We start from the raw sequence: 23,988 nt of genomic DNA, 5'->3' as shown, positions 1-23,988 counted from the left end.
TTACCTAGTTATTAAGATGGTTTTATTGGGATGTTGAAAGAGTTTTTTTTTTGGAAATTAGGTTTTGGGATACATACTAGGTTTTGGGAAATAAGATAATTACATGTATTTTTACTCTTTATAATCCCTATGTTTATAGTGATTATTGTTTTTCTCATTTGTGAAGGCGGATAAGTCCGTACAATATTAAATCGTATTTCCCTTGTGTTTTATCTTTTCATGTTGATTCGATTAAGATTTAACAACATAATAATTATATTATTATAATTAATCAATTTTCTTGATTAATTGTAATAATAGAATTATACTGTTTCTCGCTAAACTCATTAGAATTTTGCTTGATTCGTGCTCGTTAAGAAAATTTGTTGTTCATTTTGTTGCTCGTTGCTCATCAAGCTCGTCGATTTATTTTATTTTATTTTACTTTATTTTATTTTAACTATAAGTAAAATCTACTAATACTAATACCATATAAAACTTAATATAAACATAAACTAATAAATTTAACAAAAAAATTATCAAAAGAATGTATGAAACCAATTCAAAGTTAAACATCAAAATAACAATCCATAAATACATTAAAATAGTAATTAGATTTGATTTTTGGGTGTAGTAAAATAATAATTATTAATTAAATAATTTAGTTTTTTAATTATTTATTAGAAAACTAATAGATAGTAACTTATAATATTTTTTATTATCTATTATTAAATTAGTAATTTTTGAATGAAATATTTTTTTAAGATAACTACTAAAAAGTTATAAAAAAATTAACGAATTGCTCGCGAACTTATCGAGTCGAGTTGGACTCTGCTCTACTTAGCTCGTTAAGGTCTCAAGTTGAGCTCGAGTTCGAGTCGAGTTGAGTCAACCCGAGTTGAGCTTTTACCAAGTTTTGACCAAGTCGAGTTCGAACTGCTCACGAGTTGCTCAACTTCATTAAGCACCCCTAATTGAGAGAGTCATCCTATAAAATGAATCTCTATAACATTTGATCTGAATTAGTCAATCAATATATTAAATAAAAAAATGTCCAATTATTTCATTTATTTGTAAAATAGTCGACAAATATTATTACAGAGATCTATGGGAAAAAATCCCTAACGATTGGGGCACCATAAACAACCCATACCCTTTAGTTTCCATTTTTAAGGGGAAGATATCAAAATCAAATGGTTACATGTGATGTGGATGGGTTTTTTTTCTTAATATTTTAGGTGTGAATTTTCCATCTTTTAATTTTTCAATTTTTTTAAAAATTGTGTTCATGTTTTTTATTACAAAAATTGTGTTCATTTTTATTTTATTTTTCTATAATAACTTTTTATAATCATTAATGGTTAATTCATTAATTAATTTAGATAAAATTTTAGAAAAAACTATGATAAGATAACTTTATTAATCCAATTTATTAATGTTGGGCTTTAAGTTTATTTTTAGGGTAAATTATGCATTTAGTATCTAAACTATCAATTTTAGTATTTAAACTTTTAATTTTTTTCAAAATCATACATGGTGTATAGTTTTTTTTCATTTTAGTACATCACCGGTAAAAATTTAACGGCATTACATTTTATGGGTAAATTACATCATTCATTACTCAACTATCTTCTCACTCCTATTCTGGTACTAAAGTTTAAACATTTTCAATTTAGCTACTCAACTTTCAAATTGCTCATATTTTAAGCACTCTAATTTATTTTATTAATAATTTTAGTGACATGACATTTGTTATTATTATTTTATTAATATATAATTAGAAATAGAAAAAAATAAATTTTAAAGTTAGAGTGATTAAATTACGAGTAATTTGAAAGTTAAGTAATTAAATTAAAAAAATAAACTTTAGTGACTAAAATAAGAGTGAGAAGATAGTTGGGGTGAAGAATGATGTAATTTACCATAAAAAAGTGTCACGTGTAAATCAACCGTTAAAAACTTAACGGGTGATTTGTTGTTTAATATATAGATGAGAAGATAGTTGGGGTGAAGAATGATGTAATTTAAATGTTAATTACTAAAACGAAATAAAAACTAAACGTTAGACATAGTTTTAAAAAATAAAAGTATAAATACTAAAACAAACTAAAACTGATAGTTTTAGTACTAAACACATGATTTATCCTTAATTTTATTTCCCTTTTCACCACGTAATCACTTAAGCTAATGTGGCTGATCATTTGTCCTCAACTGAGCACTCACTAGTACTAAAGCCATTCTCTTTTTCTTTCCTAGTAAATTTGGGTCTTCGAGGGTGAAAATGAACATCGGTCTTATTACGCTCTTAGTCCCTGTTTCTTTGCACGTTTGAAACTTAGTTTCTTCAAACTTTTTTAATACAATTTTTTAAATTATTCAGATCTTACTTCATCCGTAAATTGAAGAACACTATATTCTTAAACTCATGTACTCTTGGATATTACAATAATGGTTGAAAAAAGGGATAAATTACTTTTTTTTAACTTTAATATTTAAAGATAATTATATATTTTTCAATATTTCAAATTAAAATAATTTTTATTTAAGTTTGAATAATGAAAGAATTGTTTATTTTTTAATATTTTAAATTTAAAGATATTATTATTTGTTTAAATTTAGATATTAAAAGATATCTAGTTGGAGTCAAACTCTCTTGAAATTCCCTTATAAATACTGAGCAAACCTGATAGATTTTTCACATATTAAAATTCAAGAATTTTTCTTCTCTTGAAAAATATTTTCTCTCTTTCTTAGTATATAATCTTTTTCTTCCTTAGTTTTTTTCGGTGATAATCGAAGATAATGATAGTTCGTGATCTCTACTGTTGTGCTACTATAGTTGATCATCTAGTTGTTGTATTATGTGAGATAGACGATCGAAGGATCTCGAGCACCAATGATTGGCTGAAATTTTGTCTTAAGGAAGCTGTGTAGACAGACCTTAACTAATTCAGATCATATGAGAAAAATATAAATTAAAATTTAAGATATCGATAATTAATCGAATAAATAAATAACTGAAAAAAGTTCAGATTTTAAAATGAAAATTTATTCATCCCAAGTTAGACGTGAATCTACCGTTTACATTTAAGAGAAGTATAATGGAAACCGGTACCTTTGTTTCTTTTACTATCACGTGGCTTTGAATTGGTCACGTAGGCATTTTTATAATTTAAAATACCACATAATCAAATTAAAAATAGTAGGTAAAAAATCATATTAAATGTCTCTGTACTCTTGAAAAAGAACTATTACGGTTTCTGTATTATTTTTCTTTCTAATGTAACCCTTCAATTCAGAAAATAAATTCAATTTGACTCTTTGACTAATATTTTTTAATCGTTTGACCATTACTAGGGCTGTTCATTCGATTAATTCGGTAGCCGAACCGACCGAACTATCATTAACCGAATTAACCAATTTTTTTTCTTTAACCGTTAAACGAACCGAACATTTTTTTGAAAATATTAACTGAACCGAATAAATTTCTGTTAATTCGGTTAATTTTCGAATTAACTGAAATTTTTTAAAATTTTCTAATTTATATAAAAATTTAATATTTTATAATTAAAAAAATAGTATAATTAATTTAAATAATATATAATTATAAAATAAAAATTTTATATAAATTTTTTAATTAATTAATATTGATTTAGGTTTAAAAGTTATTGGATCTTAAATTATTAATTGGGTTTTAAATGGTTTGGGCTGAGCCCATATGTTATATATTATATATTTAATATTTTTTTAATTCAGAAAAATAATTTACAATTAATTTAAATATATAATTATAAAATAAAAATTTATATAAATTTTTTAATTAATTAATATTGATTTAGGTTTAAAAGTTATTGAATCTTAAATTTCTAATTGGGTTTTAAATGGTTTGGGCTGAGCCCATATGTTATATATAATATATTTAATATTTAAAATTTTATTTCAGTTAAGTAACCGATTTCGAACCGAATTAACCGTTAACCGAATATCCAAAAAAACCTTAAACGTTCCCCGACCGAACTAATTCGGTCACCGACCGAATTAACCGAATTAGTTCGGTTCGATCGGTTAATTCGGTAAAAACCGAATTTTGAACACCCTTAACCGTTACGGTACTGACGTGACAGCTCACGGTGTTGATATGGCAATCATGTTACTGATGTGGTAGTCCATATGTCATGTTTGAGTTAGAGATGAGCACAAGACGGGGCAGGCCGATTTTTTGGCCGCCCTGGCCCTGACCCGAAAATATATTCCCTAAACTCGATGCTACCCACCCCGATAAATTATTTTGCCTCGATATTGCCTCGAATTTTAGATTAAAACGCCGACCTGATCCAAATATATTAATATTTTAAAATAATAAAAATAATAAATTGTATAATAAATTTTATATTTTTAATAATTAAAGAATATATTTTATTAATATAAAAATAAAAATCTCTATAATTTTAAATATATTATATATAAAAAAGATAAAATAATAATTTATACCGGGTCAGGTTGATTTTTTTACTTTAAATTCGGCCCTGCCCTACCCCGATCCTTGAAATTAAAAAAAAAAACTACCCCTACATGGTCAAGTTGAGTCGTGACCTGTCAGATTCGGTTATTTTAACCATCCCAAGTTTGAGTTACTAATTTAGCTCATCTGTCATGCTATCTGTCAAATTATCAATCACTATAGATTGTCACATCAACATTGTAGAGCACCATAAACTATCATGTCAACATCGGAACAATCAAACAATGAAAAATGTTGGTTAAAGGGTGCTATTTGGTTTTTTTTTGAGTTGGAGGGTCATATTGAGAGAAAAAAATAATATGAGGGTCATATTAATTTTTTTTCCAAAGTACACGGACCTTTGATGCTTTTTTCCAAAAAAATATTTTGACGGTATTATCAATTGGTGTTAAATTTCAACGTGAGGAGTAAAATTGAGTAGGACCATAATTACAAGGGTAAATATATAAATAAACCCTACGCCCCCACCCCATCCTCACCAGGCTCGTCTTTCTTTCCCTATAAAGCAGCTTCTACACATATTATTACACCTTGTTAGAGTGGTCCATCAATGGCTGCTCCTCCTCCTCCTCCTCCTCCTTCCCATTCTTCTTCTTCACCACTCCATGGAGAAGTCCTGGTCATGCTTTTCCACAGCTTTCTTGAACTTTCTTCCCAGTATTAGCACGCCATGGAAGGAAGCTCAAGAAAGCTGTGGGAAAACATGATGGCAATTCAGGACCTTATTTCTGCAAGAACAAGGCTCTTTTATCTGCAAACAAAGCATGGTACGTATAATTCAAGTGTTTTCTTTTAAGTATCAAATAATTTGGACCCGTGTATATAAATTTTAATTTTAAATAATATTAAAAAAGTACAAAATTTTAAGTATTTGACAAAATAATTGCTAATAACAAAAAATAAATAAATATTAGAACTCGTAAAATAATCTCGAAGATAAAAGAAAATTTTCCTTGGAGATTATGGCGTATCTAACTAATACTCAATCATGATATTAGTTATAAGTATTGGAATATACTAAACAATTACATATTTAACCATTCTAAACGATATATCAATTACATATAAGTAAAATAATATTGTAAGTGGCTAGGATTACTAATTAGTTGGATCTGAATAGGGATGGATCGAGGGGGAGTGTTTGGACGTATTCGTTTCTCAAAAATTTCAAATTATCATATATATTAGATTTTTTTCTTAATAATTTTTTTTGGTAATCCGTTTTCATTCCTTACAATTTTATAAATTCGTCTATTCTTAAAATTTTAAAAATTCATCCTTAATATAAAATCTTGCTTTCATCGTGTGTCTGAAGTATGATAAAAATAAGTTATTTGTAGTTGTTTTACAAGGGTTTAAAGGTTAAGAGTAGGGACGAACTCATAATTTTATATTAGAGTGTAAACTTATAAAATTTTGAGGGGGTGTGAACTTATAAAATTTAAAGAAAATAAAATCGAATTTTCTGTAGAAAATGCAAGGAAAATATTTAAAATTTTGAGGGACAACTATCTCACCCGCCCTCGGTCTATCCATGGGTAAGAGTCATAAAGACGAAAACAGGCTTTAATAGGGGCGAAATATGGCATACAAATTGATCCAAAATGCTACAAATATAACAGTCTACATTGTAGCTCATGGGCATTATAAGTATAAAAAAATTGATTAAGGAGAGATAGTTACCTTCTTAACCTAAATGTTAGGTTCGAACTCACATAAGATGAGACAATATGAGTATCTTTAATCACTCAATAATCAATAAATCTTAATCAATCAATAGATCTTTAAGTAACAAAAAATAAGAGTAAAGTACACAAATGATCTTTCGACTATAGGGTAGTACTTTATTAAATCTACAACCATTAAAAGTTATAAAATAGTCTTCCAACTATAGAATGTTGCTTTATTAAGTCCCTCAATTATTAAAAGTTACAAAATGATCACTTGACTATTCATTATGTTCTAGAGTCACCATTTTTCATTAAAAGTTGGCGGTTGTTTAAGTTGGACGTTAGCATAATGATTGAGATATGATAGTTGTTTGATATTCCGGGATAAGATTTTATCCCATCACAGTCAGCAGGTTAACGTTTAACTCATAATACCTTCAATTTTTTAACGAAAAATGACGAGTTTGGAACGTTATGAATAATCAGGTGACCGTTTTGTAACTTTCAGTAGTCAAGGGACTCAACAAAGTAATACTCTATAGCCAGAGAATCATTTTGTAATTTTTAATAGTCAAATGACTTAACAAAACAATACTCTATAGGCGAGGGACCAATTGTATACTTTACCCAAAAAATAATATAAAAAAGTCATTAATTTGAGCTTTGGTCTAACTTTTTTTTTGGTGAACAAAAAGATTAAACGCTCAAATTTTCGTATATAATTCAATTACTTTGTACCTACACATTCTCTTAATTAAGAGTTTAACTATTGACGTTTCACACACAATCTCTAAACGTAATTACTTGAATCTAGAACCTCAATAAAAAACAACACTCCTTTTTAACCATTGAGTCACTTAACGGGTTTAATGTTCGTAATTATAATAGTAAGATGTTTGCAAAAATTGCAATTAACTTATTGGGAAAAGTATAAAAATAGTCCCCCGACTATAAGGTTTTATTTTGTTGAGTCCTCCGACTATTAAAAGTTACAAAATAGTCATCCGACTATAGGGTGGTGTTTTATTGTTTCCTCTAACTATTAAAAGTTACAAAATGGTCAGTTGACTATTCATATATTCTAAACTTGTCATTTCCTATTAAAAAATGATAGCCGTTTAAGTTAGATGTTAACCTGATAACTATGATATGATAAAATTATATTTTAATGATATCTACGAGCATTGTCATTGCTTTAAAGCAATAACTTGCCACCATAATATTTCAATCATTGGTTCGACAATATAATATAAATAGAGAGTTAATCCATAAAATACAGTTCAAATGGTTCTGAGATTAGATTTTATCATATTCCATCAATTTGAGATGCTATGGTGTCTCGTCAAGCAATCGAAGATTTATAACGATAAGGTTTTGCAATTTTGGTGGGTTTCTTTTGCTAGGAAGGTTTGAAGGGAAGTGATCAAATTGGTTGGGGATTAATTTGTTTCATGTTGATCTTGCAGTGACGGATAGAATGCGTTTTATTTTCATTTAGGTTTACGTAGGTTTTTAACGAGACATCCTATTTAGTCATGACTTTATGATTAATATTAATAAAAATCATAATTGCGTTACAAATTCTTTAAGTTTTTTTGGGTAAACCACACAAATTGTCATAATGTTTAGGTAAGTTTTGTTTTTTCCGCTGAAGTTTCAAAAGTTACAAATTGATCACTAATATTATTGATTTGTAATAAATTGATCACCCAATGTCTGTTATCGTTAACGTGAGTGATGGAGTGCTGAGCTGGACCGTTAACTACTTACATGGCTTGTTAACTGTTGACTCGATTCGTTTGACCGGTCAACTCTTCGACTTTAAAAAAATCAATCTCATTTTATTCATTTTTATTTTAACACATTACTTTCACTGACATCTTCAAGCACCATGGACACTCTCTTCTTCAAATTCCATCGCCTGTTTGACGAGACACCATGGCATCTCAAGTTGATGGAATATGCATGAAATACTTGATAAATGAACTATATCAGAAAAGGAATGATAGAAAGAGAAAGAATATAGCTCGACGAGATATCGATCTTACTTAAACCCATTTTTTTACCTCCTTTCTTCAACATCTCGAGTGTTTCCAACGCGACATCCTGCAGGAAAAACTTCAGCAAAACAGCACTTCCAACTCTGAAGCTCTTTGTCTTTACCCCAAAGAACCAAACAAATACCATTATTTTCAATCTAATCTCTTCACTGACAAGACACAGAAATGGGAATAAAACGAAGAGAAGAAAAGCCTAAACAACCCTTCAGCTTCAAGGGCCACGAGCCTGAAGTAAGGGAACAACGATGGGGATTTCCACAAAGCTTCTTCAACACTAAAAACCACTAGGGTTTGGTCTTTTGATAGATTTGATGATCTGTGAGCAAAAGAATGGTACTTGTGGTGTAATATTTTACCTTCGTTTGCATGAAGATTGCTCACGTTTTTGTGGAGAGCTTTGTGGTTTTAGCTTGTCTGAAGACGACTTGATAGAGAAAAAAAAGGAAAAATAGTTCATGGCCATTTTTTAAGTTCCAACGAAAGGTATTCGTTGAGTGAAGATGTACTTGTGTTGACCTATATGTAGAGAGAGAGTTCAACACGGTTTAATCCGATTGACCCATTGGTATAAAACAACACGGTTACGACTTAGGAGCTACAGATATTGAATAAGGATCATGTATACATGATGCCACACGAACACAAAGAGAAATCAATTAATGATGAGCAATTGAACCAATCAACAAACAATAGATGGACGTGAGTTCTTACTAACAATCTTTCATACAATTTATTTATTTTGAAAGAATTTAATTAGATAATAAACAAAGACGACCAAAGGTAGAACAGTGGTGAAACCTACCTGCCAATTAAAGCCTGAATGCAAACAACAACCTGAAACATGCAGGCAAGAAAAAACTACTCATAAACTAACTGCATTGTTCGGCGAACTGACGACGTGAGAAAAGATGGAAAAGCTGACGACCAAATGAGCTCTTGACTGGCACTGAGACCCTTCTGTACAAGAACATGTGCCACACCATTAGCTGAACCAAGAACATGCTGCCCAGGGGATGAAACAAAGGATCCCAACAAAGATCGAGCATTGAAAATAAAATTAAAAAAATGAGAGGAGACGCGGAGTATCACCGATTACCAGAAATAACGGATGACCTTCAAACAATCACCTTCAAAAATGACATTAATATGCTCAGCATCCAGCACTAGTTGGAGTGTTCTGCCTCGAAAGCACTTGCAACCGCAGAAATAGGTGTTGAAGAATCCAGAAGAACCACTGATCATCACCCCTCCGAGTTACGGATCACCAGATCTTCACCATCGCCGTCTTCTTAGGCCTTTCTTTGACCTCTCCAGGCCAGTATAGCCTCGAGAATCGAGCTCCTTGCAACGTCGGCATTGACGCCTCTAAAAAACTCTTGATCTTCGAGGTCGTCTCCTTCAGCTTCTTCATTTTCCCCTTCCAGGTAGCGCCGGGCTTGCCGCTTGAAGCTCGCCAAAAGTTTGTTGAACAACAAAGATATGGATGAAGGTTTTAGGGCCCACCTTAACCTCAAAGTTTTAAGGTTCAGGATGATGGGCTCCATCGTCGGATTCGCCATGGGCTACGACGAGGTCGACGAGCAACGTGATATCAAGACTCTTCATCATCTTGCAAATGAACTTTTCTTCATACTATCGTAGAATCTCAGTTTTCTTAGCATAAGACAATATATACACACTCTGCATACGTAATTATTCAAATCCAAGTCTTCAATAAATAATAATATTCATTTTTACCTTCCAATACCGAAGACATTCAATGAATTTTGTAACTCAAATTTGAATGTCAGATACGATCATGTTGAAGTTTTTTCATATATTCGAAAGGTCCAACTACGTTCACACGCAAGTTTTTCAAGAAAAAGTAAAGGGTGAAAGAAGCATAGTTTGTGTCTTGAGGAATTGATATCCATAGAATACAACCGGCGCCAGTGAAAGAAATATAGCAGAGGGGTTATGAAAATTTAGAAATAAAGAGAGGGTTATGAAAATCTCTCAACATCAATTTTAGTATTGGTCACCGACCGCATATATTTCCCATATTTTCTTCTTTTTTTAAATTTGGATCTTATTTTTCTCTTTGTTTTGTTTCTAAATTTTTAATAACTCTATGTGTATGGCATGCTTTCGTCTGTCTTTACTGTATATTTTTCTTTGCCTTTTGATACGTTTTCGATCGTTTGATCATTTTTTTCATTTAGTTTTCTCAATGTTGGATTCGACAACATCTCAACTGATTAAGATGATCGTTATTTGTTATCTTGTTGATGATCTTCTCCGCTTTAGACCATCGGATTGAATTTTGAGATGCATATTGCTTTCAGAGAGTTTTTTCACGATGCTTGACTCTGGTTTACAATTTTCTGTAGTCTTTCAATAGTTTGATCCCCTATTATAGTTTGTTTGTTGATGCAGTCAGATACGTTCGTATCTATCTTTTTTTCTTTGCATTATCTTTATATGATCTCAAGTGTCTAATTTTTCGTGTTAATGGTTTAGGAATATGTCTTAATTATATGTCCATTGTAATATTGGATATTATCTCTTTTTTAAATAAAACTAATGTCTTCTATTTGCATAAAAAGTTTAGATAATTTGATTGACATTAAAAATGGAACATTAGTTATCTAATTGATAAAATCTTTTATTTAGTGATTAAAATAAAATTGATCTTATAATTTAATGACTGAATAGTTAATTAATCTAAGTTGTATACCTTTTTGACTAGTTGAATAACTGAGTTGTCCAGAAGCATTTATATATTAGTTTAATTACAAATTAGATCCTCAAATCTTTTCTTTGAGCTATAAAATGACCCCTTAACTATAGGACGTTATTTTTTAAGTTCCCCATCTATTAAAAGTTGCAAAATGGTCACTCGACTATTCATTATGTTTCAAACTCGTCATTTTTTTTAAAAATTGATAGTGGTTTGAGCTGGATGTTAACTTGATGGATGGGATGTGATAATCTTTTGAGATTTTGATATCAAATTATATCATATATCAGTCAGCAAGTTAACATCAAATTCAAATTGCCATCACTTTTTAACGCAAAAAGGACAAGTTTTGAACACAATGAAGAGTCGGGTGACTATTTTGTAACTTTTAATAATCAATGGACTTAAAAAAGCAACATCTTATAGCCGGGCACCATTTATGTACTTTACCCATTATAATACTAGGAGGCTGTCAGCTGATTAAAATATAAGCAAAAATAGTTGTCGGCATTAAGACATGAATAAATAGATTTGTCAAAGGCCCAATTATATTTAGCGTAAAACTTTTAACTTTATAAATTTCTAAGATCATTAGATGAGTGAAAATAGATAGGTAAAATTATCTTTTTATTTTTCCTCATGTAAATATCTTCTCGTTTTTATTGTTAATCTCATCCGTATATTTTCACTCGTCCAACAATTTTAAAAAATTATAAAACAAAAAAGTTTTACACGACTTGAAAGGGTTCAATCTGACACTATGAGATGATTTCATTCTGACTATCAATCTTTTAATTTTGTTATCAGACTACTTAACTATATATTCCAACATTATGTATATAGCTTATACTTTAAATTAAGACTCGATTTTATATTTTTAACTACAATATAAATTATATATACAATTTACATTTGTTTATTTTCACTCATTCAATGTTAATTTTAAAATTATGTAAAACTAAAAAGTTTTACATAGCATAAAGGGATCTTGCCTCATGTGTGTGTGTTTATATATATATATATAATTGTGGTAAACTACATCCATGACTACTTAACTATAAGAAGATTATAATCTGATTATCGATCTTTTGAATTTGTTAATCAAACTATTTAAATATAGTTTAAAACATTGTGTATATAGCTTATACTTTAAATTAAGACTCATTTTTATATTTTTAACTACAATATTATTATAATTCATAACTAAATGGTCTGCTTAATAGCATAAATCAAACGATCTCGGTGGTAAAAAAAATTGTTGTCATTCCTTGAGGTATCAGTTCGAGTACTAGGAATGTCAGAGGTGTGAGCATTTAACGTCAAATGGTTAAAAGCTATCCATGAAAATATATTGTTTTGCACTTATCCTAAATTAATAAAAAATGATTTGCTTTATAAAATTAAAAGATCGATCGTCAAATTAAAATCTCGCCATAGTTAATTGGTTCTGGGTTTAGTTTACCCATATGATTAAAGTATCTATCTGTATCATGTGATCTGTAAAAAGAACTTTGAACAAACGAGTTGGCCTCTCATAACTAGATTTAAAATAATCTTACATTCAGATCTGATGTTCAAGCATCCCCTGGTTCTATCAGGACAAGATATATAACATGTCTTTAGGCCAATCTAGTATCTAGAGCCCCTTTTTATTGCACCTAAGTTGTCCTGTGGACACTGTACAAAAACTGGAAAAGAAAAGGGGGAAAACCCTAATCTGCAAAGTTCCTAAAGGTTCATTCCCTGAAACATCTTCACATTCACAACTGGAGTGGTCCATCTGGCACTAATATAACTGGAACTTTAATGCGGCTTATTATAGTTAAAAGTCAAAATTATATGTAACAATTTTTCTATAATCATCGGGATCTGATTTATTGATGGATTAATATGAGATCGGATACTGTAACGCAACCTTATTAACTCAGTTTGTTCCATTCACAACGATATAATTCGAGTCACCGGTCTTATTTAAAGAGTCTAATACCCCATCTTGCTTGTTGATGATCGGAAATAATTTTACATCAGAGAAAAGCATGCAATCCCCATTAATGAGAGAGTGGTGAATCATATGGGCAGTCACAAGAAAGAAAATTTTGACTGCAATAATGGGATCTTTTTGGTTGGGGAAATGCATGAAAATTGACTGAAAGTAACTGCAGATTGGTCAGCTAATAACTATGCAAATTTTAACTACAAATATCAAGTAAAAGAGCCTTTTTCGTACCTCTGTGGAACCCTAAAGATGAGGGGCACCACCCTACACTAACATAAAACAAAGTCAAGACAATTAAACATAAAGAAGATCCAAAACTAACTATTCAGAACTACTCAAGAAAATTCCATGTACCAAAACGAAACCTATCACTTTCTCTCTCTCTCCCCCTCCTAGTTTACCGTGTTTAGGGTTCAAAATTACTGAGGAGAATGAAGAACGATTAGATTAACAGAAGACCGAGTAAACAACCAAACATAAAATCATGCATCTGTTCTTATTTAATACGATGGATCTCTAAAATCTTTACTTTGTGGCCCTATCTGTATCTTCCCGCAACTTTATTGAACCGCAACGAAATAGGCCGGCGAACATGGATGGATGCACCATTAACAACGACAACAAAAACTGATGATCTACGATGAAATTGCAGTTCAAGAAAGCTGTGGAAGAATACCAAGAGGGCCATTTTTTTTCTTTTGCTTCTCATGAGCATCGTTTTTATGAAGAAAAAAAAACCCTAAAGCTTGAGAACCAACCATGGCTTCCAAAAAACCAAATAAGGAATTTAAAGGGAGTGAGAGATTGAAGAAAGGGGAGCTTATACATATAGGGTAATGAAGGAGGATGGTTTTTATAGCGGAAATGAGAGACTTTTCTGTATTTTTCTTACTTTTTACCACCGATCCCGAGAAGAACATTGGTAGGGAAAGATGTATAGCATATATATATTGAGTCATATTTGGTACATGTACTTTGATACAATGTTCAATGTGATACTTGTACTTTTAACATGTACAATATGATACTTCTACATGTACTTTTAACATGTACAATATGACACTTCTACTTTGATAAAATACCTAATGTGGTACATAGACTTTAAAATCTTTAAAGTGACACCTATATTTTGATAAAACTTTTAATGTGACGCTTGTACTTTAAAAGACATTCAACTAAAAGAATCAACATACTTTTTTATATAATATTATAATATCGAATTCTAACATTGTGAATAGATCTTTACAATATCCGTTTTAAATTAAACGATCAATGAATCAAATAAACGAAAGAGGAGGGTGTTCACATGGAGACATGTGGGGAAGACCCCACAGTAAGAACGTTGGTGTTGGTAAAGACAGTGCACCCCGTTTTTCCCGGACCATAGTGCCTTTGTCGGGGGGTCGACACTTCGTGTTGACAATTTGACATCTTCGTGGAACATTCATCCACCACAACATCATTACAAAACCGAGGAATAAATTTAATAAATTTAATTATCTTTTTATTAAGAAAAGGTAATGAATGTTCAATCACTTATGTTATAGTCGTTAGTGTTTGAATATGGGACCAGAGATAACAAAGGTGGAGCGGTCAAATTTTAAAATTTTAATATCATCATATATTTTAGATTTTTTCTATGTATTTGCTATTGAAGATATGTTTTTGCCTCCTATAATTTTATAAGTTCAAATTCGCCCCGCCAACATAAGATCTTGCGTCCGTCTCGAGTCAGGACCACTAAGAATAACAATCATTCATTTAATCACTGAGGTAATTTAGTTCGTTCAAATTTAATTATCTTATAATCATTTAAGATTATTAAAAAAGTATTGATAAAATAATTGTTTAAACATATTTTAATGATGTGTGATGTAATTCACCATTTAATAATGTTTGAATCATGCCCTTGTTTAGATTTGTGAGAATTAGGTGTTGGTTTATAGACATTATTGACTTATTGTGCTTCGTGCATGAGAAGAAGTTAATATAAAGACAATATAGAAATAAATCTTTATATTATATGAATTTTCATACGATTTAACACATGATGGTGTATGTTCTTGATCTTTATATATATATAACTTTGATTTTGAAATTAATTTTAAGTTTAATAAAATTTTTAGGTTTGTTTTAATATTTAAACTTTCAATTTTTTCAAACTATACCTAATGTTTAGTTTTTGTATTGTTTTTGCACATCGCCGTTAAAAATTTTACTCAACGGGTGATTTTCACAAGCAAGGGCGGAGCTAGAAAAAAAATTTGGATTTCAAATTTAGAAATTATATGAATACTTTTTTTAAGTGGAAAATTTGAATTTTAAAATTTGTATTATTAAATATTTTTTTAAATATGGGGTCAATTTCTTTTTTAAAATGTGTCAAAATATTTCTAAAAGGGGTGTCATTTTTTCTTTTACTATATATGTATGTATGGGTAAAAAGAAAGTTTTGAAACTTTTGGTGTGTCAATTTACACCCCGTAATATATATTGGCTCCGTCAGTGTGCACGTGGCACCTTTTTATAGGTAAACTATATCATTCATCACTCAATTATTCTTCACTCTTATTTTGGTCACTATAGTTTAAATTTTTTTAATTTAATTATTTAACTTTCAAATTACTCCTAAGTTAATCACTCTAACTTTTAATTTTTTTATTTTTAATTAAATATTAATAAACTAATAATAAAAAATTTATGTCATGAAAATTATTAATAAAATAAATTAGAGTGATTAAAATAGGAACAATTTGAAAGTTGAGTCGTTAAATTAAAAAAATTAAACTTTAGTACCAAAATAGGAGTGAGAAAATAGTATGAAACAAAAACTAAACGTTAGATATGATTTTGAAAAAACTAAAAGTTTAGGTACTAAAATGAGCCAAATTGATAGTTTAGGTACTAAACATTTAATTTACCCCTTTTCCATTAAAATTAGGGTAAATTACATACAAGTCACTCAATTATCAATAAGATTACAAATAAGTCATCTAATTTTAAAAAGTTACAAATAAATCATTTAATTAATCAATTTTCATAAACATATCATTATTGATAAAAAATGAAATAAACCTTTAAAAGTAGCGTTAAAAAAATTTCTAATAACTTTTTATTGAATAAATTACATCATAAATAATTCAATTATTAATAATATTACAAATAAATAACCTAATTTGAAGAAGTCATAATACAATAAAATAAGAATGTACTTGCCCCAAAATACCCCTAAGACCAGCCATTATTCCCATTGGGCTGCCTTTCAAAGTCAAATTGGTTCTTCCCACCAAACCCTAAATAAAAGTCCAAAACCGAAGGGAGAGAGAGATACATGATTGTTTCTAAGCCCAATTCTTCATCGTCTTCCTCCCCCCAAACCCTAGATCTATCTCCCCTTCAACGGGCCTCACTTTCCGGCCTTCCAATCCGCTCCCAGATCGCTTCGCTTTGGGGCTTTGACCGGTAAAATTCTCCATCTCTTAACTTAATTTTGGGTTTCTCCTCGTCTTTCCGATCTTTCTTTCTTTAGTGTTTGCTATGTTGTCGTAAAGTTTAGAGCTTTGATTTTAAACGCTTGGTGTTTCAGTGTTGTGGTGGAATTAACGATGATTGTTCTCGATTGTGTTGTCGAGCATGAGAAATTATTGGGTGTTTTTTGTCCTTATAGAAGTTGCAGAAGTTGGAGTTTTTTGTTTTGAAACTGATTTGTTGTTTATATAGCGTTCATTTGGTGATTTCATGCTTTCCTCTGTACTTATCGAAAGTCCCCTATTCTTAAGCTCATGTTTTGCCTCTGTAATGTTAATGGGTCTTTTTGCTCTGGTTGTTTTGTTTGTTTTGTTGCTCTTGATCTGGATTCTGGGCAGATTGCGTTTGAAATCGAATTGGGTTTGATCTGGGCTTTTCCTTTTCCTTCATGTTTATTGTGCTTTTTTCGAAAATATAATTTTGAAACCCTAGATCTATTTTTTTTTCTTTTGTGCAATGCAAAACGTAGATGATGTTAGAAAAGCCCATTCAGATGTGAAATGCCTAGATTAGCCCTGGTGCATAATGTGGGTCTGCTCGGATGTGAAATGCCCGTCTCATAAACAAGCCTAGTCGAGCTCGAGAATTTCTGTGCTCCTGGACTCGAAAAGTTTAAAGTTGTGGTTGATTCGACTCGAAAGCTCATGAATTTAAAATTATCAAGCTTGACTTGAATTTGAAATCGAAGCTCGACTCGAAAGCTCGCGAGCTTAAAAATTTCAAGCTAGAATTCAAATCAAAAATAGAAACTCGGTTCGAGCCCAAAAAGACTTGAAATCGAAATATTTTCGAACTTAGCCTGATTGAAATTCAAACTCAAGTTTGAACTCGAGTTTGGACTCGAGTTTGGACATGAATTTTAAATACATGAAAACATTATATTGTATTTTTTAAGAAAAACATCACAAAAATGTTAATATTGTAAATAATTTAATTTAAAAAATTAAAATTTTAATATATTATCTTTTCGAGTCGGGTATCAAGTAAATTGTTTTGACCCATTAAGAACTCGAGTCGAGTTTGACCAAGTCGAACTCAAATAGCTTGTGACACCTCTCGTCTCATTTACATACTACTTATGTGATCATGGATTGCCAGCTCGTGGGTATATATATCATTTAATGGTAGAATTTTAGAGTTCAGTGTCTATAGTAATGTTCATCAACTATACCGTATAGTATGCAGTTCAGACTGTTTTTTGCAGCTTAAAGTTGTAATGATGCAGCTCAAAGCTGATAAGATTCTGTTTTGATGAGCTTATTGAGCCTTCTCTCTCTATCTACAAAACCTCATTTGTTTACTTTTATATATAGCATCTCGAGTTATGTTAACCTTAATGGTAATTGGAGCTGTTCTTTTATTTTGATATGTATGGATGTATTGAATTCCTTTTTGAAGTTTTCTTTTGCTTTCAGCTGCGAAGTTTACTTCTAGATCAAAATGGAAGAAATGACAGAAGTGACGGAAATGGAAACTGCCCCGATGGAGAATAACAATGAGCTGGTTCTTGTTAGTCCTGAAATACAGCCGGAACCGCAGCCTAAGCGAAGGAAAAAGAAGTCCATGGTTTGGGAGTACTTTACCATTGAAAACGTGAGTCCTGGATGTAGAAGAGCATGCTGTAACCGTTGCAAACAAAGTTTCGCTTACAGTACTGGTTCCAAGGTAGCAGGGACCAGCCACCTCAAACGTCACATTGCTAAAGGTACTTGTCGGGCGTTCCTACGTGACCAGGATAACAATCAATTCTCCCCGTATACACCAACGGTTGGTGGAAGTGAACCACGAAAACGGCGCTATAGAATTCCGAGCTCAGCTTTCATACCATTTGATCAGGACCGTTGCCGCCTTGAAATTGCGAGAATGATTATCATGCACGAGTACCCTCTTCACATGGTTGAGCATCCGGGGTTCATAGCTTTTGTCCAGAATCTTCAGCCTCGATTTGACAAAGTCAGTTTCAACACCATTCAAGGGGATTGTGTTGCAACTTACCTGAGGGAAAAGCAAAGCGTCATGAAGTTTATTGAGGGTATTCCTGGGCGTGTTTGTCTTACACTAGACATGTGGACTTCGAAACAGACGCTGGGTTATGTATTTATAACTGGACACTTCATTGATTTCGAATGGAAGTTGCAAAGACGGGTTTTCAATGTCATAATGGAACCGTATCCCGATTCCAATTCTGCTCTTAGTCATGCTGTTGCTGCCTGCCTATCAGACTGGAGTTTGGAAGGCAAATTGTTTTCCCTCACCTTCAATCATCCTACAAGTGAAGCTGGGCTTGAAAATCTTAGACCTCTGCTCTGTACAAAGAATCCCCTTATTCTTAATGGTCAACTGTTACTTGGAAATTGTGTAGCTCGTACTTTGAGCAGCATGGCAAAGGATGTGCTCGGTGCAGGGCAAGAGATTGTCAAGAAAATCCGTGATAGTGTAAAGTACGTGACGACTTCAGATTTGCATGATGAAAAGTTTTTCCATGTTAAAGACCAGCTTCAAGTGCCAAGTGAAAAGAGCCTGATTCTTGATGATCAAACTCAGTGGAACACAACATACCAAATGCTGGCAGCTGCTACCGAATTGAAGGAAGTGTTTAACTGTTTGGATACGTCTGATCCGGATTATAAACTAGCTCCGTCAGTGGATGACTGGAAGCTGGCTGAGACTTTATGCACTTTCTTGAAACCTCTCTTCAATGCAGCTAGCATCCTTACAACTACAACTAACCCTACTGCAATCACTTTCTTTCATGAAGCTTGGAAAATACACACAGACTTGGGTCGTTCGATCACTAGTGAGGATCCCTTCATCAGCAATCTTGCTAAGTCGATGCAGGAAAAGATTGATAAGTACTGGAGGGATTGTAGCTTGATTTTGGCAATTGCTGTGGTCATGGATCCTCGTTTCAAGATGAAGCTTGTTGAGTTCAGTTTCACAAAAATATACGGTGAAGAAGCTCCCGCGTTTATCAAAATTGTTGATGATGGAATTCATGAGCTCTTTCATGAATATGTAGCACTTCCACTGCCTTTGACACCAACTTATGCAGACGAAGGCAATGCTGGAATTGGGAAGGGCGACGAGTCTCATCAAGGAAATCTTCTTTCGGACCAAGGGCTTTCGGATTTCGATGTCTACATTATGGAGACTAGTAACCAGCAGATGAAATCTGAGGTGGATCAGTACTTGGAAGAGTCGTTGTTGCCTCGTGTCCAAGAGTTTGACGTTTTAGGGTGGTGGAAGCTGAACAAGATGAAGTATCCAACACTTTCAAAGATGGCTCGTGACATTTTGTCGATTCCAGTTTCTGCTGCTGCTCCTGATTCGGTCTTTGATATCACAATCAAGCAACTGGATGAGTACCGAAGCTCCTTGCGACCAGAGACGGTGGAAGCCCTGATCTGTGCCAAGGACTGGCTTCAATATGGATCTGAAGTAGCATCAAATGCACTGGTTAAAATGGAATTTTAGATGTAGTCCTTGTTTACTCATGGTAGGATGCTGTACTGGGCATATGTTTCACCTGTTGGGTATTTAATTTGTACAATTAGAAAACAATTGTGTTTGTATGGATGCATGGACATGAAAACCTTAATTGCTAGAGGTATTTTTAATATAACATGCCTTGTTTAAAGCTTTTACAGTTATCCTGAATCATTTAAGTTTGTTCGATTCGATCTCGTACACTTGACTTTACCCAAATGCCTATATGATACATACTAAAATTGGTACATTAGTGTGGGACATCTACTCTGCTACATTTAACTCATAACTCAACTTAACAACATGGTCCTTCTGCCCTTTCTCCGGCATTCTTCCCAGATCGAACTTCAGCAATCCAGGGGAAGAATCGTAATCGAACTCGACTTTACTAGATCCGACGGTGCACTTTCTCGGCTTGGCTGATGAATAAGCACCAAAGTTTCCACAACCTTTGATCTCCATGCAAATTCCTACCAATTCGTTGCTAGAATTCTCCATCCGCGCATGAACAAGACCACTGCTTTCACCTTCACATCCGATTTCGAACTCAGATAGCTTGGCTCCATCTTTTAATTCATATTTTAGATCTTCAATGGCACCACCGGAGTTGTACATGCCGATGGTGCAAAACTGAACCCTGGTGCCAAGTGCTTGATAGGTGTTAGTGTGAAGATTTCATTCTCGAGGACCTTGAGGGAAACCGGCATGGATGCATCGTATGGAAGGGTGATTAGTTCACCGGTCCGGTGGGAGTATACTACACAGTCACTGGGCCATTCAGGGTCCAACAAGGCCTCGGAAATGAGATGGACGTCACAACCCTTCACATTGCCTGATATGGAGTCCGTATTTGTTTGGTGGAAAATGTTCTTCCTTGCAGCTCTGTTCCAGGCTGCACCTTGGCAGTTGTAAACACCGAGGACTCCAGCGTACTTGTTCATGTTCCATATCTTCAACAAGCTGCAATCGAAGAAAAACAGAGACGATAAGGAAATGCAAACAATTTAAACAGAGAAGTCCGGTGTACATGTTCACTTTCTAATGCATGCCATTTATTGCTATCGATTCAATTCCAGTACCAGATGAACAGAGTTCAAGAGCTGATCTTACCTAACACCATCACGAGCCGGATCTGTAAACAAGAAATCGCGAGTAGGCCGTCCAGGCAAACGAGCACGGAGAAAGGACCCATCAGGCAACACAAGTTTCTTCAAGAGCTCGAAGTTGTGTCGTCCACGGGCATCACTTTTACAAACAAAAGCTCAAATATTTAGCCACCGAAAACTATAATTTCTGCTAGACAACTCCTCCTCGGTCCTTTACCTGACATAGATCCGGCCGCCGCTAATAGTGCATGTAAACCTCTAGACCCGACCTATACGTTAAGATTAGATCTAGCAAATTATGATAAAAATTTTCCAAAACATTTTTCAATAGTTTAAAACCATATTACGAACAAACATCTTTAAAAATATAGTTAAAAACATTAAAGTTCAATTCCAACAATTAAAGTCATAAGCAATGAATAAAATACTCCATAATCAGTATCGAAGCAAATCTAACATCGGTAACAAAAGCAACATACGTCGTAAAACAAGTATTTTCAAAATATAGACACATGTCACCCAAAATAAATGCAACTCGGAAGATAAAAACATTACAAAAAATACTCATGTACGAATGCGTTAATCCTCCAAGTGTCAGGTCCGGGTCGCCTATAAAAAAGTATCTGAAAGGGGAAAGTTTGGGGGAGTGAGCTACGGAGCTCAGTGTGTTCCGACAGTGCAAAATAAAAACATACAGTTAAGTTTCAAAATCAGATCATTATCAAAGTTATGAAAATGATAGTATAGTTGTAGTTTAAAATACAGAACAACCCTCCAATCATACACCATATGCAGTTCTCCAAAACTACATCCATAAGGACTTACCCTAGGCCCAAAGGGCATGAGCTTCAACCTAAGAAAGCACATTAGGTTCATAAGGTCTTACCCTAGCCGAAGCGTAGGTGCCCACCTGAGGGGTGTGCCCTCAGGCCCATAAGGATTTACCCTATGCACATATCATAGGAGCCACCCTAAATGAGTACCTTATGGTCCATAAGATCTTACCACTAGGCCCATTGGGCCCAGGAGCCCACCCAAGGGTCGCCTTAGATCCATAAGGAATTACCAACTTGATCAGTGCTGAATCTATATAAGAAATTATCAGTTTGATCGAAGCTGAACCTGTAGAGACTTCATACTAGATCCCAGAGTACCCCGAAGAGCATAGTTTTTAGACAGTAAATAGTAGTAGCAGTAACTAGAGAACATGAATCAGACAAGCATGCTTAAAACTTCAGTAAATAAGAAAATTAAGCTTGAAATAGATAAATCATGCAAAATTAAATCAAATCAACTAGCCATATAACAGATCAAATAAAACAGTCATGTGCACATAATATTTCAAATAGGTATTTAAAACATATATATATATATATATATCACACAAGGAACACACCTCACAAAAAGAATCAGCCCGGGAGATCTACGGAGCACTGGTCTCACTACAAACAAAAGTAGTACACCACCAGGTAATCACGGCTCAAGCGGTCAGACGGAACGAGAGGAGCTGGACTGAGCAGTCGAAGGGTTAGGAGAATCACATGTACCTATCATAATCAGAGTCGTAAATCAGTCATTGACCTTTCCAAAATTCTCCTTAACTTATTTAAATTAACTATGCAAGTTCTGGTTCAGAGGCCGATTAAGAGGCTTTCAAGTTCATTGGTCGCTCACTGTTATATTTTGATTATGACAGTCATAATGTATTTGTCCAATATATATATGACAAGACTTGGTGATACTATATTTGACTAATGAATATATTATAGCCCTACCTTCAAATAAATTTAAGGTTTAATTTTTTTTGACAGTGTAATAGTAGCTACTTTCTTACCCTAAAATTCATATAGTAACTAAATATTTTTTTCTTGCTCAGCAATGATTATTATTATTGATGAAGGAAAACGTTAAGGATGAATGCCTCGTTAAAAATCTCTCTAGCTCTCGACGGAGGAAAAGAGTATATTCATCCTAGCAAACAAGAACTTACAAAGCCCAAACACCCTAAGACAAAAGCCAATCCTTACAACACAAGCAAACCCCTACTTCAACAATTATATTTATTTAAAGCATAAAACTCAACATGTTAAGTATTTATACTATAATATTTTTTATGTATCGTTATATCTCTGAAGATATTCTTTAGAAATAATATTTAAGTTGACGATTTAACACGAGTTCTATACTCTTGAAATGCTTACAGTCTTATGATTAGATCTATAATAGTCCTACGTGATTTATTTGAGTTAAATATACTTCAACAATTGTAATCATGTTAGATCTATGATACTCGTATAGTTGGGATGAGATGGCTTTTTGGCTAGTAAAGGATGGTGTGTGCAGACATGAGATATTTAAAGCATGGTGGTACGGGACTGGGGAATCCCTGAGTCCATGATTGGGGTCTGGTTGGCTTGCTTTTATTTTGGTAATTTTTTAGGTATGTTAACCTCTTTGGTGTGTGCGTGTGTGATGTTTTTCAGTAGAGAATTGTCTTTGATTGATTGTTGTATTTGTGTAGGGTTCTTGTCGTTCAGAGGTTAGATCAGTTCGGGTGTATTTTTTGAGCTGATTCGGGTATGGTTTCTATCTTCTCACTTCTCACCAAAAACAATCTTCTCTTCCACGCTATCTTTTTCTTTCTTTAGTTCGGGTGTAGTTTTTGAGTTGATTCGGGTATGGTTTCTATCTTCTCACTCTCACCAAGGACAATATTCTCTTCCGCACTATATTTTTCTTTCTTTAGTTCGGGTGTAGTTTTTGAGCTGATTCGGGTATGGTTTCTATCTTCTCACTCTCACCAAGAACAAACTTCTCTTCCACACTATCTTTTTCTTTCTTTAGTTCAGGTGTAGTTTTTGAGTTGATTCGGGTATGGTTTTTATCTTCTCACTCTCACCAAGAACAATCTTCTCTTCCACA

General features: G+C 32.8%; 2 protein-coding genes across 2 annotated transcripts; one reads left to right on the top strand and one right to left on the bottom strand.

The window, feature by feature from the left end:
- The first annotated feature begins 16,288 nt into the window (after nucleotides 1-16,288).
- On the top strand, nucleotides 16,289-20,098 carry LOC120130320 (zinc finger BED domain-containing protein DAYSLEEPER-like). The gene is made up of 2 exons (XM_039147572.1): nucleotides 16,289-16,408; nucleotides 17,890-20,098. Exon 2 carries the CDS (start codon nucleotides 17,915-17,917, stop codon nucleotides 19,946-19,948), a length of 2,034 nt encoding a protein of 677 aa, XP_039003503.1. The 5' UTR covers nucleotides 16,289-16,408; nucleotides 17,890-17,914; the 3' UTR covers nucleotides 19,949-20,098.
- Nucleotides 20,099-20,224: 126 nt separating this feature from the next.
- LOC120130316 (probable galactinol--sucrose galactosyltransferase 6) lies at nucleotides 20,225-21,290 on the bottom strand. The gene is made up of 4 exons (XM_039147569.1): nucleotides 21,284-21,290; nucleotides 21,071-21,221; nucleotides 20,574-20,920; nucleotides 20,225-20,487 (listed from the first exon to the last, which is right to left on the bottom strand). The coding sequence occupies exons 1-4, from the start codon at nucleotides 21,288-21,290 to the stop codon at nucleotides 20,225-20,227; spliced, it is 768 nt and encodes a 255-aa protein (XP_039003500.1).
- Nucleotides 21,291-23,988: the final 2,698 nt, after the last annotated feature.

Source organism: Hibiscus syriacus, unplaced genomic scaffold (genome assembly GCF_006381635.1).
Source record: "Hibiscus syriacus cultivar Baekdansim isolate YM2019G1 unplaced genomic scaffold, ASM638163v2 tig00110540_pilon, whole genome shotgun sequence".
NCBI classification, from domain to species: Eukaryota; Viridiplantae; Streptophyta; class Magnoliopsida; order Malvales; family Malvaceae; genus Hibiscus; species Hibiscus syriacus.
This window is presented reverse-complemented; position numbering and strand designations above follow the sequence as displayed.

Bases quoted from the DNA above. Each gene is read 5' to 3' on its own strand.
- LOC120130320 (XM_039147572.1), top strand. From the start codon at position 17,915: ATGGAAGAAATGACAGAAGTGACGGAAATGGAAACTGCCCCGATGGAG.
- LOC120130316 (XM_039147569.1), bottom strand. The intron at 20,921-21,070 runs GTAAGATCAGCT...CTTCGATTGCAG, and splicing joins CCGGCTCGTGATGGTGTTAG to CTTGTTGAAGATATGGAACA. The intron at 20,488-20,573 runs GTACAACTCCGG...TCGGATGTGAAG, and splicing joins CAGTTTTGCACCATCGGCAT to GTGAAAGCAGTGGTCTTGTT.